At 55.2% G+C, this 20,634-nt stretch overlaps 1 protein-coding gene across 1 annotated transcript in view; it reads right to left on the reverse strand.

The window, feature by feature from the left end:
- Nucleotides 1-6,580: 6,580 nt before the first annotated feature.
- Nucleotides 6,581-20,634, reverse strand: part of SLC6A3 (solute carrier family 6 member 3) — a 48,534-nt gene continuing 34,480 nt past the window's right edge. Inside the window, exons 11-14 of the mRNA XM_008068665.2 lie at nt 20,086-20,186; nt 16,170-16,337; nt 13,996-14,067; nt 6,581-6,685 (exon numbers count right to left, since the gene is read on the reverse strand). Of these exons, the coding sequence (XP_008066856.1) occupies nt 6,662-6,685; nt 13,996-14,067; nt 16,170-16,337; nt 20,086-20,186 (365 nt within the window). The 3' untranslated portion in view covers nt 6,581-6,661. The remainder of the gene's footprint in view (nt 6,686-13,995; nt 14,068-16,169; nt 16,338-20,085; nt 20,187-20,634) is intronic.

Raw genomic sequence — 20,634 nt, forward strand, 5'->3', positions numbered from 1 at the left:
GAGATTAAAGGAGGAACGTGGAGTGGAAAACAAAAAAGCCAAACAGAGAGGAATCCGTTTACCCTTTAAGCCACGTATTTCACCATTGCTGAGCCTTTATTAAAATGCTTCTCTCCAAGGAAACGTCACACCGCTTTTCCGGGCTTTAACACCCAGACTCTGTGTCTAAAGGTCACTCGGCGAAGAGCGCAAATCCAATAGCAAAGTGCAGCCTGGGCGGCAGGCAGCGCCTCCTGCTCAGGCCGAGCGGCCTTCCCACCCCATGCGCGCAGCTCTGCGCCGAGCTAGTGTGAGAAGAGCATGCTTCAGATGTGAAGTTAGCACGTCCTGCTCCTGCTAGAAAGCCTGCCTCTCCTTGGCGAGCAGACGCCAAGTACAGCAGTCACAGGCAGATTTGAGATTTGTCACCTGTCCAGCCCACAGGCAGATTTGAGATTGGACCAGAACAGCAGACTGCATGTAATACAGGACCTTTCACCATCTGCCCACCCCTTCATCCGTCCATCCTGCCACCCATCACCCATCTACCTCTCCATCCATCCTCCTGTCCACCCATTCATCTACCTCTCCGTCTGTCAGGCAGCCCACCAATCTACCCATCTACCCATCCATCCACCCACTCATCCATCCATCCATCCTCCTACACACCCACCCACCCATCTATTCATCCATCCATCCACTTACCCATCTATCTACCTCTTCATCCATCCACCCATCCATCCAATCATCCATCCATCCACCTACCCACCCACCCATCTACCACTCCATCCATCCACTTATCTACCATCCATCTATCCATCCACCCATTCATCCATACATCCATCTATCCATCCATTCATCTAACTGTCCATTTATCCATCCATCCATCCATCAGTGACCCACCATCCATGTATTCATCCATCCACCCAGACAGCCATCACCTACCTGCCCATCCATGTAGCTGTCTGTTTATCCATCCACCCAACCATCATCAACCATCCACCCATCTACTTACCCTGCCTTCCCTCTCCCCTCCTCCCTTTCCCTCTTTCTTGATCCTTTTGTCCATCTATCCATCCATCTTCCATCCATCCATCTACCCATCTGCCCATCTCTCCATCTACCCATTTCTTCCTCCTTCTCTCTCCTTCCCTTCTCTTTTGTTCCCTCCCTTCATCCCTTCTTCCCTCCTGCCCATCCAGCCTCCCATCCACCCACCCATGCATCCTTCAACCACCCATCTACCTACTTCCCTACCCATCCACTCACCCATTCATTCACTGTCTACCATGTACCAGGCCTATTCAAGACACTGGCAGAAGTGAACAAGACCAACTAAATTACTGCTCCCAGCCAAACTGGGAAGAAAGACAATGGGGAATCTCCCTTTGACACAGGAAGACCTGGGGAGAATGGGGGTCAGGAATAGTGGCCAGGAGTCAGGAAGCTGGAGTGGGGGCAAACTTTCCAAGGAGCTACTTGAGGGAAGCTGCCATGGTGTTAGGAGCCGGTGGGTAAGGGTCGGAAAGTGGGTGGGTGGGGCAGAAATGAGATTTTTTCCAGACAAGGGGGTCCTGGGACAGGAAGGAGCATGCAAAGCCTGAGAAGAGGTCCCTGGGGCCCGAGTTTACACCCTGGGTGGCCCTGCTTTAGCACCTGGGTGAGCCAACCCCCCATCCGCAGAGGTGGCTGCAAGCCACAGACACTCAATGTCTCACTGTTCTGGAGGCCAGAAGTGTGACATCAAGGTATTGGCGGGTTGGCTCCTTCTGGTAGCCTGACAGAGGCTGTTCCAGGTCTACCTCCTGCTTGGTGCCATACTGGGGGTCCAGGTGGGCCTGGGTTTGTAGATGCACCGCTCAGTCTCCACCTCTGTGGCCACAGGCCATCCTTGCTCTGTCTCTGTCTCAGGACCTCTGTCCTCTTATCAGGACCCCAGTCGCATGGGATTCAGGGCTCACCTACTCCCAGGATGACCTCTTCTTAATGAGTTGCATCGGCAATGACTCTATTTTCAAGTGAGGTCACGTTGCTAGGTGCTGGGGTCAGAACTCTGACGTGCCTTTTTGGGGTGCCATTCAGCCTGTAATGCCCCACCACTAATGCCTTCACGGACATGTTCTTCCTTATGTTGGGCCAACATGTGTCCATTCAATGTAGGTGGGCATTTCCGCCGTTTCCAGCTTTGACTCTTAGGAGCAGTCTCACATATGTGTCTTGATATGCTCGGATGCCATTTCTGTTGGGCACATTGCTAGGGACAGAATTGTGGGGCTTGGGAATGTGCACGGATCTCAGGGTGGGATGCCTGCAAGTTGTCTTTTCTTTTTCTTTTTCTGAGTTGGAGTCTCAGGCTGGAGTGCAGTGGCATGCACCCCACCACCACCCCAGCATGGCCATCCTTCCACCTCAGCCTTCCACATAACTGGAACTACAGGTGCGCGCTACCCCGCCCAGCTACTTTTTTGATTTATCATAGAGATGAGGTCTCTCCAAGTTGCCTGGGCTAGTCTTGAATGCACGAGCTCATGCAATCCACTTGCCTCAGCCTCCCCAAGTGCTGGGATGACAGACTGAGCCAGCGAGCCTGGCCAGCCTACGAGTTTTTGAGGGAGACTCTAGTGGGCCTGATTCACTGGCAGAGCTCACAGGGGAGTCTAGAGGGGAGAGAAGGGAACTGGCCAAGGGAGGAAGAGGGCAGGGACTCAGGGCCTAGGTCCTTCTGCGATGAGGAGGGGTGCTTTGGCCTCAGATGGGTTCGAATCTGGTCACAGGCTTAAATCCCAGGTGCTTCTGGAAGATGCCCAGCCACCTAAGGCAGGCCGGAGACACTTCCAGGTGTGAGCTGTCAAAGGGCATCTGCAGCAGGTAGGAAGGTCATGCCCGAGGGTGAAAGGACCCCACGGATGAGGCAGGCGCCAGCAGCATGGCCACAACAACTCAGCTCTTGCAGGCAGTGTACAGTGCTCTCCCACACTGCTGCGTTAATGCAGCTCTTTCCACAGTGCCCTGATCTCAGGCCTGTGTGTGCCTGGTGCCCTATCGCTGTGCACGCGGAGGCGTCCTCATCCCCTATGCACTCACCACACTGAGGCATCCTGGTCCCCCACACACTCAGCCAGTGAGGGTGTCCTGGTCCCCCCTACACTCGGCCACGTGGGATGATCTCATCACCCATGCATTGGCCTCACAGAGGTGTCTGACTTGTCAGTCTAGCTGCTGTGTTGGCATGCGGTGGACCCGCGCCGGGTTCACGATGATGACCATGAGGCTGGGCATCTTCTCGCAGGTGTATTGGCCACTTGGTGCACCCCCCTGCTGTGTACCTGCCAAGTTGTCTGCCTGTGCTTTGGTTGGGTGTTCATGTTTTCCTGACCGATTTGCAGACATTCCTAGTATTTTCAGGGTACAACCTTCCCTGAGTAACTTGCTGGGAACCAGGGTCCCACGGGGGTGTAGTTGGAGCTATTCTGGGTGCTGGCAGAGCCTGTGGGAACAGGGCTGGCACTTGTGGGTTGTATGGAGCCTGTGGGCGTGCGGAGCCTGGGTGCCATCAGCCTGGGGGCTGTGCTCCCTCAAGGCGCTGTCCAGCATCCCATCCTGAAGGGCATAGGTCCCCTATGCAGGCCCTTGCCCTCCCCCACCCCCGTGGCTGGCGTCCTTTGGCACTGGGGACCTGGGGCACCTTGGTTGCTTCAGATCCCCGTGGTCTTGACTGGCTTGTCCCAGAGCCCTCCCCCAGATCCCCACGGCCTGTCCCTGTGGCCCCCACACCTCTGTGCAAGGTCAGAGCTGTGGCCTTGGATGGACATGACCCTTTGAGCAAGGCCCAGTTGTGTTTGGCTAACGGCCGTTAGGCTGGCCCTGCTGCGGGGCTGCTTCACCCACAGGCCAAGGAGACCCTCTAGTCCCCGAGCTCAATGTCCAGTTGCTGGGCCACACACAGTCACCTCTGATGCTGAGATGTCCCTCAGCTCTCAGCTCACACAGCGACTTGTGAGGAACTGTCTTGACCCCAGGCCCATGTGGTGAAGGTAGGATGTTCTCTCGGGAATCTAGGACCAGAACCATCATGTGGGCTGAAGGACACGGAGGCCTGGAAGTGGGTGTACCCGTGGGATGCCCTGGTGAGAGGCAGAATGAAGGTAAGGCTCACGGGGTGGTCTCTGTCCTATCATGAGTCATCACAGGTCATGGCCTGAGGGGAGACCACTGTCCCATCACCCGTCATAACTTGGAAGAGTGACTGTTGTCCTTTCACAGGTGATGGCTTAGAGGGGTGACTGCTGTCCTATCACAGGTCATTATCTGGAGGGGTGCCCACTGTCCTATGACAGGTCATAACCTCTGGGGGTGATACTGTCCTGTCACAGGTCACGCCCTAGAGGTGTGACTGCTGTCTTATCACAGGTCACAGCCCAAAGGGGTGACTACTGTCCTATAGCAGGTGACAGCCTAGAGGGGTGACCATTGTCCTATCACAGGTGATGGCCCGAAGAGGTGACCATTGTCCAATCATAGGTCACAGATGGCATGCTGACCACCATCCTATCACTTGTCAGGTTTAAGATTCTTGTGTTTATTTCAAGTACGAGGATGGCCATTGGGGTTTTCTTAGCTGTGGCCAGACCTAAAGGGATCTAGAAGGACTCATTTGAACACAGGGTGGACACCACAGGGTCAAGAGCTACCAAGGAGACTCTGAGACATGTCCCTGGAAAGGCCTTTGGGCTGGGCGGTGGCTGCAGGCAGGCGGCTTGGCTGGAGCCTGGGTCCATGGGAGCCACAGGGATGCTGGGGGCAGGCGAAGGGCTGGAGGGAGGGCAGGACAGAGCCAAGTCTAGTGCAAGTAGTGGGCACAATATAGAGGAGGAGCAGGGTCCTTCCACAGGAAGCAGGACTGTGGCCTTGGGGTGGCCACTGTCAGACCAGCACCCTGTGTGGGAGCCTGAGGGGGTGGGATCAGGGTCAAACCAGCACCCTGTGTGGGAGCTTGTGGGGGTGCGGTCAAGGTCACAGCAGTACACCTGCTTGGGAGCCTGTGGAGATGGGGGTCAAGGTCACACCTGTACACCTGTGCGGCGGCCCATGGATGTGAGATCAAGGTCACAGCAGTACACCTGCTTGGGGGCCTGTGGAGATGGGGTCAAGGTCACAGCAGTACACTTGTGTGAGGGCCCATGGAGGTGAGGTAAATTCACACCAACAACACACCTGCATCAACCCCCTGCAAGCGAGGTCAAGGTCACACCTACGGAGATCCTGGCAGACATACCTTTGCCAGGCATTGTGGAGGCGAGTGGAAAGTTGGGCTGAGGCTTTGGGTGAAGGATTACCTGCCGAGGGAATGAAGCAGCCCCTGGGAACAGATGGGAGAGGGCCAGGCAGAAAGGGTGGAGCAGAACGTGGCCAGGAGGCTGAAGTGGCTTTTCCAACACAGATTCTTTTATTGTCCTAATGACCCACACTAGAGACTGATGACGGAGACACAGACAGACACGGAGGTGCTGGGTGTCCCACATGGGGTGGCTTCCTCTCAGCAGTAGCCACCGACAACATCAGCTCTCATGTGGCTCCCCAGCACCACGCCCAGTTCCTGGTGCCATGTCCATGCGGGGTCTGCGGGATGGCTGCCCCACCTCCTGGAGCGCCCACACACGCACGTGATTCTGACAATGACTTCCCTGTCCCTGCAGGGGTGGATGCCAGGGCACTGCGAGGAAGTCCTTCTTGGCCAGGGTCCTTCGCTTGGGATCACAATTTATCCTTGCCAACAAAAGCAGGAACGGCGACCAATGCATGTACAGAAACTACCCCTGCGTTCTTGAACTCGTCTGGGTGCACAGGTAAACGTGATGTTAGAAGCTGTTCTCTAACATAAAAAGGGTTGCTACTGGTGCACCATGCCCCAAGAGAAATAAAATCCCAGGAGGGCCGGCTTCAGGCCGAGCAGGCATGGTCGCCAGCTGCCTGCCTTGGGGCTCTGCGCCTGTTGCAGTGAGGGACATGCTCTTGCTTGTGCCTGCGAGGACCCCAGCAGGCAGGAGCGGTGGCCCATGCTGGCTGAGTTTTCTTTCTCTCAGCTACTAGGACATAGACAGAATGCCCCAGCCACACGCAGAACCATGACCTCCAGCACTGTGGGCAGACTCGGTGTGCGGGGCTCACCTGGCACTCACTGCAGCCACTGCTCGGGCAAGGACTTGGCACACATTTGCGGATTCTTCCAGGTCATTGCTGGCAAAGTCAGACAACACAGGACATCAGCTTTCTAAATATGGGTAAAATAAACTGTTTGGGAAGCTATTGTGAGCACAGGGTTCTATGGCTGTCGTGGTCCCGATCACAGGGTGATGGCGGGTCTGTGCCCTGGGCGGCCACGGAGTCGGGGACGGGGTGGGGGGACCTCACACAGGTGGACGTGATGTTAGACGGAGTTCGACCCTGTGGATGTGGGTCGGGGCCTGGGCCTCCCACACAGACCTACAAAATCACAGCGACAGGGACACGGACCCCACCCCGTGGCACAGGGTGGGGTCAGAAAGTCAGAGGAGAGCACAGCTCACTTCCTGCCCTTTTAGCAGAGGTGGAGAGGCGCAGCCCTCTGGCCCGAGACTCAGTTTCCCTTCTTCGTGGGTGTCTCTCCCACGGTGAGATGACCTGGGTCCTTGCTCTGCTCCATCTACACCTTGAGCCAGTGGCGGAGCTGGAAGGAAAAGGGGTTTGTTCAGGAGCAAAGGGGCCACCGTCGGATGAAGGCAGCTCCTGGGTCCACGGCTCCTTGCGACTCAGCGTGGCCTTGGAGCAAGAACACTGCAGACTGGCAGGCCTGGCAGCTTGTCCCCAGGGATAGCTCAAGGGGGCACCAGGCCTGAGGGTGCCAGGGCCCAGACGCCAGCTCAGGTTTCTGTAGCCTGATGTGATATGGAAGTGCTGGAGGTGCGGCTGCAGCAGGGCCAGTGCCCACCGGCATGTGGGCCAGTGGTGGCTACAGTGGCCCCTGGGGCATATATGAGATGCCGGGCACTGTCCATCTCGGTCTGGCTCTGGACTGCACCACACCACCTCGTGGGTGCCCAGCGTGGCCCCTCTCCTCTCGTCCCCACCACTCCTGTCCGAGGGAGGCGGCACCTCCAGCCCCAGCGTGCTCCTATGACCCCTTGCGGGGGTAGAGCGGCCTCACCCGCGGCTCAGGGATGGATGAGTCTGACAAGCATGGCCCTCTAGCCCTCCGGCAAATGTCCCCCCTGCCATGACACAGCGCCAAGTTAGCTTGTTTGAGCAGAAGCCATTTGATGAAACCAAATGGCAGGAGCTGTGCTTTATACGTGTTTTCAAAACAAAGGTACGCAGGGCCGCACTGGGTGCTGGCCGCAGCACAGGGGAGCTTCTCAGCCTGACCAGGACGCAGCACATGGTGGACTGTGCTCTGGGCTGGGGACAGCCGCAGGTGTCACCAGCGTGGGAGAGTCTAGGTACAGGCAGGTTCAGGGAAGGAGTGGGGGTGGGAGCCTGCCCAGGAGCACAGAGTCAAATCAAACCCTAAGCCCCCACCAACTTGATGGACCCCCTGGCTGCTAAAGAGACCCCCAAACACCCTATAGACTCAGCTCCCAGCCATGACGGGACAGGAGGTCAACACGCCCAATTACACCCCTCCTTCTATGGTTTACACACAACTGACCAGCAGTCATGTTAAAACAGAGACCCCGAGACCCACAGAATGGACAAATGGTGGCAAAAACATCCTGGACTCTAGACAGAACCCCAGGCCACGCCAGACAGGGTCAAGTCAGACCCCACACTTGAGGAGTGACATCCGTACTGACTGCCCAAAACTTCTCTTCTTTCCCAGCAGCCGAGCAAGCATGGCCCTCCAGACTGCAAAATGGAACAACTACAGCTTGCCCTGCTCATGGACGCCGATCGACCCCTGCTCCACTAACCACATGCCAGCTCCAACTGGACAAGAGACAAGTCAGTAACTTTCTCTGGATGTGGGACCCACCCACCATGGACTGGTTCTGGCTGGTTTCAGAGTCTGCACACAGACACCCTCTGGCATTTAGGGCCAACTCTAGCAAGTGTGCATGGCAGCCACCACCCCAGAGCAGGCGGGGTCATAGGTCACATGCGTGTCTGCTCAGCACACACGTATCAGGACCACCTTCTCAAGTCTTCAAAGCACCTGATGCCACCAGCTGGATGTGTGTGTTCAGCCTCCCCCTACCCCCCAGCATAAGGCTCAGCGCCTCCTCCCTCGGACGTTCTGGTCTTAACCAGAGACAGTCTGTGGATGCCACCTTGCAGGCCATAACCCCTTGCAAGAAAAAGCCTCTTCTCCTTTTCAAGTTTGCAGATGCCTTTTAGAAAGTTAATCATAGCAGCTCTAGGAGTCAGTCCCACTTCGGACCAGTGGTGGGAGATGCCATGCCTGGGAACCCAACGCTGAGCCCTAGCCCACAGGGTGGAACCATCCTCTGTCCTGGCCACTCACAGAAGTGGAGGGTGACCTTTCCTGGAAGGAAGTGCTTTAGGGACTTCCAGAGTCCCACAGATTATGACCAAGCCATAAACTCACAAATAAAGAAGACCAGAAATGCAAGACAGCACCCATCTGAGTGGGGGCAGCAGAAACCAGACTTCAGCTGGACCCTCAAGCACCAGAGAGCTGCAACAGTCAGATTATGGGATGCTTGACAGAGCGATTTGTGCAAATGACAACAATGAGCACTTCACAAGAAACAGGCAGACCATGCGTGGCATCCAGAGGTCAAGTAAAAATATAATTGTTGGTGAAGAGGAGCACAGTAACAGGCGATGGGAGACAGAAAACTGATGACTGTGGTTTGTTTATGCAACAGAAGATCACGCAGAGGTCAAGGCAAATGAACTGCAGCTAGATGCCAAGGTCAAGATGGAAGAACGGGAACTAAATGCACCCCACCACCTGAAACGACCCATGAGAGTCAGAAGACGCGTACCAGGGATATTCACGACCCCGGACATCCTCTGACAAAGGCCAGTGCTGCCCTTGAGAGAAGCAAGGAGGGGTGGCCCGCCGGGCAGGCCTCCTCGAGGGAAGTCCCAGATGCAGTGCAGGGATGGGGAAGCAGTGGGGCCAGGGGACTCCTGAGCTGTGGGGCTGGAGAGGAGAGCTGGGAGGCCGGGTGGCTGCCATTTGCACGACAGAGTCCTGGTTCGGGGAAATAGCCGCACAGAGGAGACCCGGGTGACCGCACAGGACCCCAAGTGCTCAGCAGAGAACCAACAGTAGTGCAAGGAGGTGGGGAAAGAGCCACCCGCAGGATGCTGGGCGCACTCTGGAGCTCACCCAGGGCTGGGAGCAGGCTGCTTCCGCCAGCCAGGCTGGACACGCTGTGTCTCGTAGGCACCACGTGAGTGCTCTGAAGGTCTTGCTTCAGAAGGGGACATCAGCCCTCACTAAATGCTGCTCTGGCCAGGCTCGGTGGCTCAGCCTGTAATCCCGCACGTTTGGGAGGCTGAGGTGAGTGGATTGCCTGAGCCCGCGGGTTCGAGACCCGCCTGGGCAGCGAGACCTCATCTCTACAATAAATCAAAATATCGGCCGGGCGTGGTAGCGCATGCCTGTAATTCCGGCTACTGGGAAGGCTAAGGAGGAAGGATTGCCGCAGCCCAGCAGGTGAGGCTGCGGTGGCCGGGAACGGCCACTGCACTCCAGTCTGGGCGACCGAGTGAGACTCCAACTCAAAAAAAAAAAAAAAATGCTGCTCTGCACTCACCTAATCACTTAGAAGGCAAGCCCCTCCAGGCATGGCGGCTTACGCCTATAATCCCAGCACTTTGGGAGGGAGAGGCAGAGGATGCCTAAACCCACAGGTTCAAGACCACCTTGTTTCTACAATAAATAAAGAAATTAGTCAGGTGTGGTGGCACGCACTGGTGGTTCCAGCTACTTGGAAGGCTGAGGTGGAAGGATTGCCTGAGCCCAGCAGGTAGAGGCCACAGTGGCTGTGAGTGTGCTGCTGCACTCCAGCCTGGGCAACAGGGGAGACTCCAACTCAAAAAATAAAATAAAATAAAATAAATAAAAAAGGCAAGACCCAAAGAGATTGAACTGCTCCCAAGAAATGTGGTTATGCCCTAGAATGAGCTCAAGAGCATTTAAAGGAATGCAGAAACATCCAGCATCCAACCAGTTATACACCCACGGCATCTGGAAGACAGAAATTACCAGGCAGGGAAGGAAGCAGTGTGACACGGTCCGTGTGAGACATGCCAGGCCACGAAGCTGTCAGATGAGCAGACAGGGACATGGCACCACGATTGCCACTGTGCTGCGTGTTCAGAAGGTTAAGTGGAGACAAGAAAGAAATGTGCCCAATGAACATCTGAGAAGAAAACAGCAACGAGTGAGAGGGTAAGTACGTGGGATGGGATTCACGGCAGACTAGACAGGCCAGAAGGACGGATTGGGAAGTAACAACAGAAAGCAAAGGAAAGCGCCCAAGGGCCCAGAGCCACCAAAGCTCCAGGGCCACTGTGGGAGCACAGGTCTTGCCACAGAAAGTCCACGATACAACACACAGAGGAGAGAGGAGAGAGGGAAAGAGAGGCAGAGAGAGACAGACGCAGAGAGAGAGATGGGAAAAGAGAGAAAGAGAGAAACAGAGGAAAGGGGAGAGAGAAAGACAGAGACAGAGAAGAGAGAGACACACAGAGAGAGAGAGACAGAAAGAGAGAGAGACAGAGACAAGAAGCTGTATCCAATGCTCAGGACAGTCACAGATAGAGGAAAGGAGGGAGACGGAGACAGAAAGAGACAGAGAGAGACAGAGAGAGAGAGAGCAGGGAAAGACAGAAAGACTGAGAGCAGGGAGAGACAGAGAGAGACAGAAGAAAAGGGGGAGAGAGACAGAGAAGAAAGACACAGAGAAAGAAAGAGAGAGAGAGAGAGCAGGGAGAGACACAGAGAGAAAGACAGAGAGAGACAGAGAGAGCAAGGAGAGACAGAGACAGAGGAAAGGGGGGAGAGCGAAGCAGAAAGAGAGAGATAGAGAAGAGAGAGACACAGAGAGAGAAAGAAAGAGAAAGAGACAGAGAGAGCAAGGAGAGATAGAGGAAAGTGGGGGAGAGAGACAGAAAGAGAGAGAAAGAAAGCATCAAAGAGCTGTTCTATAATTTCAAGTGGTCTAACATACATGCAATTGGAGTCCCTGAAGGGAGTGAGGCAGAAAAAATATCTGGAGGACTGATGGCCAAAGAATCTCCAAATGTGATGAAAACAATAAACTCACAGGTCCAAGAAGCTCGGTGAGCTGTGAGCATAAAAGGAATGAGGAGAGGAAGACATTCTCCGTGTGCAAGTGGAGAAACAAACCCAGAAGATGAAATTCATGTAATGCTTTAGAAATCAAGCTCAAAGGAACTGCTTCTAGGAACATGTCCATATATGTGGAGACGCGATAGAACCGGAGGGTAGGTAGCAAGGGGACGATCGGACTAGACTTGGGGCCAAGGCCAAGCAGACCAGACAGGCCAGGAGGCGGGTGCTGGTCTCCATTGAGTCTAGTTTCCAGGTTGTGGCTCACAGGACTTGTTTGTTAGTAGACAAGTACTTTAGAAACGATCCTGTGCAGGTTAATGATAAGACTGTGCTATCCACCTGTGCACCTGAGGTCCCACTTAAGACCTGGGCAAGGGCACAGGACCTGGAGCCCAGGGCAAAGCCACACACACCCGAGCCAGGAGGTGCAGAGATGGGCAGGCAAGGTTTAGAAGTACAGCGGGAGCCTTCCCAGGACTGGCGAGAAGCTGACTCCATAGATCCTGGACACACGAGATATTCCAGGAGGAAAAACACAAAGAATCCCAGGTCCCAACACACCACGGGAAACACCAAAGTCTCAGGGAGCACAACAGTGCAGGGAGCACCGGTCACACCATGGAGTGGCGGCTTTCAGCCAGTGTGTCCCAGGATGGCGTGGACATCAGCAGAGGGAAGGCTGGGTCTCCAAGATGCTGAGGACAGTCAATGACAAGCCAGAACCCTAAGCCCACGAAAACACCGTCATGAATGAGGACGGCGTGGACATCAGCAGATACCTGAAAGCGAGGGGTTTCAAGAGACCTCTCTCCAGGGTTGTCTGCAGGATGCTCTAACAAGCCAGAAAATGATCCCAGAGGGAAGATGTCTGTGACAAAAAGAAGACTGAGTCACTAAACACCAGACGGGCACATCAATCTGAGGAGCATGGATTCATCTATACAAAATAATAGAATCAATACAGACAACAAGTGTCTAATTTGAGATAAAAAGATAGGAATGGAATATTGGACAATGACAGCAAACTAATGAGTAGGTGAAAGATTTAAGTCCTTGTAATCTTCGGGATGGGGGTTGGCAGCTCTTAAAAGAACCGAATAAAATATATAAGTTCCAAACAAGCAGAGAGAAATAAGCAGAATAAGAAAAACAAGCCAAAAAAAAAAAAAAATCAGCCAATAAAAAGGCAATAAAGGAGAGAAATAAACATTAAAAAAATGGGACAGGGAGAATTGAAAGAATCTAGCCCCAGTATATCAATAATCACAAGTGTAATGGATTAATCTGCCTAGTGTCAGAGTGAAAAATTCTAGGTGTGTGCTAAGTTTGCAAAAGACACTAAAGTCTTAAGATCACTGTCAAGTTGAAAAGTAACAGAATGCAAAAGAGATTTCAGACCATCTCAAACCTCCCCCTCCCCCAATGCAGCTGCATTCATCTTGGAGAAAGAGGACTTTCAGAGCAAAAGCACTATTAGGAAGAGAAGATGGGTTCACAGCACCAGGAAGATAAGATCTTTGTAGATAGGGCCCAATCTCAGAAAACAGCTTCAAATGACAGCAAAATCTGACAGAGCTACAGGGGAAAACTGGACAAACAGCCAATTAAGCCATCAAGGTGGAGTATGCCACAGACATCTTTCAGTTACTAATGGTCAAGTAGATTTAAAATTTACAAAGTACGGAAGATTTGGGCAACAGGACACACAAAACTAATCAAGGAGACAGAGCAGAAATGTGTATCAACAATTAGAGAATATACATTCTTCTATGAGACATGTAAAACATTTGTCAAAGTTGACCAGCCCAGGCACTCAGGAAGTCTCAATATATCTCAAAGAACAGGTATCATATGTATCTGAGCACAATGCAGTCAATTTAGAAATGAATAAAACATCCCATCTCTTTTTTGAATTTTAAAGCAGACTTCTAAGCAAGTCATGGGTTGAAGAAGTTACAGCAGAAATTAAAATATACTTATAGCTAAAAGATAAAGAAAATTCTATGTAAAAAATGTGGAATGCAGCAGCAGAGGGGGTATTTTGAGGAAAATTCATAGCCTTGAATGCTTATATTACAAAAGAAGAAAGGTTGAAAGCCAATGATCTAAGGTTCAAATAAAAAGGTTAGCAAAGTAGAATAGCATAGATCCAGGGAACGTAGAAGAAGCAGATCAGGCAGGAGCTGAGACTGATGAGATAGCAAGCAAAAATCTCTCGCAAAGTTGGGAAGACTCAACTAATAAACGATATACAAAGTGCAGCACCCTCCTGAAGGACACTCAGAGGGCAGGGGACCCGTGGGAGGGGCTGAGCCCCTGGATAAGGGATGGGGAGCCCAGTGCTCTTATGCTTGGAGGAGGCACGCCACCGGAGGACCGAGGAAAGAAGGGTGGGGGGAGGAAGGACAAGACAAGCCGCACAGACGTGTGGTCAGAGGCCACCAGCGGACTCGGGGCAGCTTCCCTCCCGCACATCCATTTGTTCAGCACCTTGTTCGGCCTAGCTTTGCCACCACCCCCACCTCCCCGGGTGCTCAGAGCCCTCCCTCTGCCTCTGTCGAATCCCCACAATACTCAGGTCCCTTCTGAGTTCCTGTGGTGTCACCTCCCGAGATGGCCCTTGGCTGTAGCAGTGGACGGGCAAGGACACTGCCCTTGGGGTCCTCTGAATTCTCCCACGAGGGGCCCAGCAGGGAGCGCGGCCTCACCGTGAACTGGCGCACTTCCCCTCTGTCCACCAGCTGGCGGTCCTTCTCAGGAGTGATGGCGTAGGCCAGTTTCTGGAAGAGAAGGATATGGTTGGCGCCAACTCACACCTGCCAGCCCACACCCACTACCCTGCACCTCTAGCCCATGCCCACCAGCCCACACCTGCCAGCCCACGCCCACTATCCCACACTCCCAGCCCATGCCTGCCAGCCCACATGTATTACCCCACACTTCCTATCCCACATATCCCCAGTCCCATTCCCGCTAGCTCATGCTCACCAGCCCACACCTTCCAGCCCATGCCTGTTAGCCCATACCTGCCAGCCCACACCCACAGTCTCATGCCCACCAGCCCATGCCTGCCAGTCCATACGTGCCAGCCCACACTTGCTACCCCACGCCCACCAGCCCACGCCCCCAGCCCACATCCACCTAGGTGAATAGGCTTCCCTGGTGGACACCGGTCAGACCTGGCAACTGACAGCCTCCTTAAACCCTAGCACAGGGCAGGAAGCCCATGGTTGAGGCCCCACAAGAAATGGAAAGGGGTCCTGGAGGTGGCTCTCATCCCCGCATGGGGTAGGTTCCAGTAGGAATGCACCCAAGCCCAGTGGGCTGCCTCAGGGTCAGCCGCACCCGCAGGGGCCGGGAGTGCTTGCTTTCTGTCACATGCAGCACCCAGGATGGCAACCACCAACCCACCTTCCTGCCACCACCTGTCACATGGGTCCTAGGCTGGACACACCAAGTCCTCCCAGAGCTCCGGGAGCTCGAACCTGGGGGCTGAGACCCCCGTCTCTGATTCTCTGAGACCAGGTTTCCCCTCCTGGGGACCCCTGGGTATGGCCTCATCCCACATTATCACCACAGTCCCATGTGTGCCTGGCGCCGTGGCTGAACTATCAGGGTCAGGGAGCTGGCTATTCAGGCCCGCTGGGCTGCAGACCCTTCCCCAGGCCCAGCGCCTGCCTGGGCCCCTCCTCCTGAGTCTGCCTAGACACCCCAGGGGCCATCTCAGGGCTGGGGCCGTCAGTGTTCGAGTCTGGGGGACACTGTGTGGCCCTGAGGCAGGATCCCTGGACTTGCCAGGTGAGCTGTGGGGCCTCACAGTCCAGGCTGATGCAGCTGCTTCCACGAAAGACTGTGGGACTGAAGCAGGGCGGCATCCACGCAAGCCCAATGGGGGCTCTCGGGCAAGGCGAGGGCCTCCAAGGAGGATGTGTCCTCATCGCTCCCAGAAGTCACAGGCCAAGGGGGCTGGACAACGGGGCCTGTAATTGGCACCTGGCCTGCCTTTCCACAGAGCTGGCAAAACTGAGGCAGAGGAAAGTGGGGGCCTCAGCAAGACCCTGCAGCACCCCATCCCCCGCTGCCCCCGTGCAGCCAGAGGGCTCGGTCCTGGGGACTCAGTCTTAGGGGGTCTGGGTCACCCGAATTCACCCACCCTCAGATGGCTGCTGTCTACCACACTGTAGCACATATGGGTGCTTGCACACACGGCACACACAAAGAAACACACTCGGGCACATGGGCATGGATGCAGACAAGCCCACAGACTCAGACACACACAGAAATATGTGTATGTGCACAGACACAGGGATGCAACGGACATGCACACAAACGTGTATACACATGCATGTAGACACATGTATGCTCTCATACATAGACTCAGATACAACACACATACATGAACTCAACGGACATACACAGGCACGTAAACACATGACATACATTCACACAGGCACACACAACATATGCAAATGGACACCCAGTACACACACACACGTAGACACAATGGACACACACAGGCACACACATATAGACATGCACACACACATAAACACATATACAAATGGACACAGTACACAGACACATAGGCACAATGGACACACACAAAGACATGCAGACACAGGCACACATGTGTATACATGAGCACACATATACATACTGGCATACATAAGCACAGACGCATACACATAGGCACACATGGACACACACAGACACAACCATGAGCACACATACACACAGTAGGACACACTCCTACCCCCTTTTCCCTCTCTCCACTGTGGCCACGCCCCCAGCTTCCACCTCCCGGCCAGAGATGAGCCTGCAGGAGAGCACCTGGGACTCACCCAGCGAGCCTTTCTGGTGAGGGCGCCCCCTGCGTACCCACCTCTCTGAAGGACCCGGGCAGGCTGCAGAACTTGTAGGCCGCATAGACGGGCACCATGGCCATGGAGGACGTGGCGATGACCCAGCCCAGGGCATTGGCCCAGTCGGGGAAGATGTAGGCTCCATAGCGGGGGGGCCTGAAGGTCACGATGCTGACCACGACCACAAACTGAAACCAATGGGCAGAGGTCAGCGGCTCTTGGCGGCGGGCTCCGGGGCAAAGTGAGGACCAGGCGTCTCATGGTGGAGGGTCCTCAGCCCCACGGCTCTGCACATCCCAGGCCTGGCCTGCAGACCAGGCACCCTGGACATCCATCCTGCTGCGGGGACAGTGTCTTCCTGTCTTGTCCTAGCCTGTTCTGTTTCTTGCTTGAACTCAAGCAAAGCAAAACAGGTCACCTTGAGGACACTGGGCCTGTGACCCGTGGTTGAGAGATGTGAATCCATGGGCTGGTGACCCACATGGGACTCTGGGCAGCCTGGGCCCAGAGCTCTGCTCATTCTGGAAGCAAACATGATAAACTCACAGGCCTCAGCTCTGGGCCCCCACTGCCATGGTGAACTGCAGGAGCGGGGGGAGGTGGGAGCCAAGGCTTGCTCTCCGAGCTCCAGAGAGCTCTATTCGAGTCAGCTTGATTATTCATTCGTTCAGCCAACATGTACCACGTAGCTACAGACACATTCTGCGTTCCTACCTGGGGACTGCAGGCCTGTATGTGTGCTTCGTTCCCAAACACGTATTGTGTACCTATGTGTGCCCCGTAGACCCACACATGTTCTACGGTGTTCCTACGCATGTGCCACACACCAGCATATGTACTGTGCACCTATACGTGTGCTACATGTCTAAACATGCCTGCACATACCCTGCACACCTACATGTGTGCCGTGTGCCCACACATGTACTGCATGCCTCACACGTACTGCACGCCTGCATGTGATGCATGCCCTAGCAAGATGGGTCCTTCCTGAGGAGACAAAGGTGGCTCTGACAGATGCGGCTTATGGTTTGACTTAATATGTGAGTGTTTGGCCATTGCCAATCTTTCTCCATTTTAGAGAGTTAAATGTTTAGTCTACCTGGAGAGAGCACTTGGGGGCAACCCCTTCGGGTCCCCTCCCACTGCGGGAGCTTTTCTGTCCTCTCAATAAATCCTGCTTTCTCACTTTCTGGCTGTCCCTGTCCCTCATTCTTAAAAAAACAAAACAACAACAAAAAATAAACACAGTCGGGCTCAGTCTATAATCCCAGCACTTTGGGAGGCTGAGACGAGTGGATTGCCTGAGCCTGCGGGTTTGAGACCCACATGGGAAACATGGAGACACCTCGTCTCTACAATAAATAAAAAAAAAAGCAAGTACACTTGGCTCAGCATCTTTCCACGCTGTTGCTTTGAGTCCTCTTTGGGTTTGGGGGGCCAAGGAGCAGGGGACGGGCCTAGGACTCGGGGCTGCATTCACCATGTGAGCAAGGGGACATCTGTGGCTTGCATGAGTGACCTGAAGAGCTGCAGACCGGGCGTCTGTCTTGGCCACGCAGACAGCTCTGAGTACATGCTAAGAGTCGCGTTCCCCTACATGTGTGCGTCTGAGCATGCGGCATGGCCCTGCTGTTACACTGTCTCACATTGTTTGGCCTCTGACCAGACAGCACATTGCTTGGGCAGTGCTGTGTCCACCGAGGCCACGCTCTCATGTGAGTTGGCCTCGGCTGGTGGAATTGACTTCTGAGAAGCGTCATGGCCCAACCTGCCACGGAAGTCAGACAGAGGTGAGCCTGGAGTGGCACCATCCTCACCGCCAGAGGCTGGTGTGCCACGGCAGGAGGATACACGTCAACTGGAGGGAACGTCAACGTTGCACAGAAATGCCCCTTTTGCCAAACTAAAAACTCCTTAGGGAAGGGGCTTTGGACTTCACATGAAATGACATAAAGCAATGGTCATGTTTCCCTCCATTAGCAGCTACACTGCTCAGCATGGCCCGTAGGTCACCTAAAGCTCTATAGAGCCTGTTCAGTGTGAAGTTCAAGGGTGCAGCTTGGTGATGGGGAGGACACTTTGCCTCCTGAGGCCAGCCCTGGGGGTCGAGGAGGACTCGCCCACGGGGGAGGTAGAGCCCTCGCTCAAGATTGCGCCATTAAGAAAAGCAGTCCTGGCCAGGCTCTGGCTCAGCCTGTAATCCCAGCACTTTGGGAGGCCGAGGCGAGTGGATTGCCTGAGCCCGCGGGTTCAAGACCCACCTGGGCAACTTGGTGAGACTAGTCTCTACAATAAATAAAAAATTAGCTGGGAGTGATGGCACATGCCTGTTGTTCCAGCTACTTGGAAGGCTGAGGTGGAAGGATCACCGGAGCCCAGCAGGTCGAGGCTGCAGTGGCCGGGAGCGAAACTCAAAAAAAAAGAAAGAAAATAAAAGCAGTCCTGTGCCAGGCTGGGACCACAGGAGAGCAGGCGTGTGGTGGGTATCCTTGGAGGGCCCTCCCTTTTCCTCCCAAACACGAGCACCATGTGTCCTGCCCATGGCTGCCAGTGAGCACCAGGCTGTCCATGGGGGCTTCCGGGGCAGCTGCCTAGGCTGGGAGTTCTTACGTTCAGACACATGCAGTCTAGAGCTGAGGGATAGTGTGATTTCTATGAGACGCCGAGTGGGGTCTCAGCCTGTTTCCAGCTCCCCCAGGACAGGGCCAGTCTTGCGTGATCCTGGACCCCAGACATTGGCCCTGGTACTCAGAATCCCTCCGCATTCACCATGGGGCTGTCCCACCTGCTGCATGTTGATGGGGAGGGGTCTCCATGAATGTGGGCCCCGCTGGCTCTGGGACCGCCCTTGAGCTGGTCTATGTGGGGTCTAGCCTGTGTCACTGGCCCCATTCCAGGCACGGCCCTTGTGACTCTTGGAGTAGCTCACGGAACTCTCTGCTGAGACTGGAACAGCCAGCTTGTGGTCACCTGTCCAGACCAGACTTTGTTCTGGCAGTGCCAGCCATCCTGGCCTCTGTGGGGTCATCCATGAACACATGGATGTGGCCACGTCCCAGGAAACTGTTTATAAAGAAGACGTCTGGGGGACCTGACTGGTGGGCCCTGATTTGCTGGTCCAGCCCAGGAGAGGACAGCCAGGTAATGACTGGATGTGGTGGTGCTGCCTGAGTCGTGGAGAACCCCAGGCGAGCGACGGGACTAGCTGCGTCACCCTGTCCTTGGGGTTTCCAGCACTGGTGTCCCTCTCCCCTCTGCCCAGAAGGCCAGGTTCTTTCTGGACCCTCACAGAGGGAGTGATGGACATCCAGCTTATTCCTGCCTCCCTGCCACCAGAGGTGTGGCCCATGGGTACGGCTCCCATGGACCTTGGTGGGGCCCAGGGTTAGACTCCCACGGACTTTGGCGGGGCCCAGTACTGGACTCCCAGGGACCTCGGTGGGTCCCAAGGGGGACTCTCACGAACTTTGTGGGGCTCAGGGCAGAACTCCCACGGATCTCAGTGGGGCCCAAGGCTGGACTCCCACGGACCTAGGCGGGTCCCGGGGCTGGACTCCCAGGGACCTTGATGGGGCCCAAGGGGGACTCCCACGAACCATGCAGGGCCCAGGGCAGAGCTCCCACAGACCTCAGCGGGGCTCAGGGTTGCCTGGGATTTCACTTGAGCTTTCCTCTGTGGGTCTGGGGGAAGGCGGAGACACCTCCAGGAGCCAGAGGAGTTTAGGGACCAGCCTGCACCTCCCATTGAGTCCTGAGACCCGGCTCCAGCCGCAGCCACCCCAGTCTCAGAGCTGCATTCAGCCGCCCGCCCCACCTGGGCTGCCTGGCGGGTACTTCCCTCGAGCAACCCCCAGGTTTGGCAGCTGCACCCCAGGGCCGGCGTCAGGGTGGGCAGGGGACAGAGGAGGGTGCAGCCCGCAGCCTGCGGTCCCTTACCAGGAGGAAGCAGGGGCTCACCAGCTTCCAGCACAGCCGCCAATACAGGCCAGGCCTCTTCCCAGTCATCTGCTTGATGTCATCACTGAACTGCCCGACGCCTGGGGGAGCAGCGACACAGTGCATCAGGATAGCATGTTCCCGTGATGCTGGACATACCAGGGCCCTGCCGAGCCTAGGCCCACTCCACGGACCCCAAGCTCAGGCAGCACCCAGCCTCCCGCAGAGAGAGCCAGGCCCCTCTCGGCTGCCCGGTGCCCTGCTGATCTGTGTGACCTCAGTGCTCACTCTCCCGATGATGACACCCGGGAGGCCTGAGCTTGGCAGGAACCCTGTGGCCTGCGACATCCACCCACCCTCCTCTTGAGCACCTGTCCCCTTCTGCGACTGGCACTTTCTTTCGCTTAAAACATTGCAGTAAAATGCACGTGACATGAAACTTACTTGCTCAGCCGCGTCAGGCACACAGTTCAGGGCATTTGCACACCCACAGTGCTGTGTGACCGCCACCACCATCATCTCCAGAACTTTTCATCTTCCCAAAGTGAA

This window comes from Carlito syrichta, unplaced genomic scaffold (assembly GCF_000164805.1).
Source record: "Carlito syrichta isolate Samal-C Ts95f unplaced genomic scaffold, Tarsius_syrichta-2.0.1 Scaffold311469, whole genome shotgun sequence".
In the NCBI taxonomy this organism is placed as follows: Eukaryota; Metazoa; Chordata; class Mammalia; order Primates; family Tarsiidae; genus Carlito; species Carlito syrichta.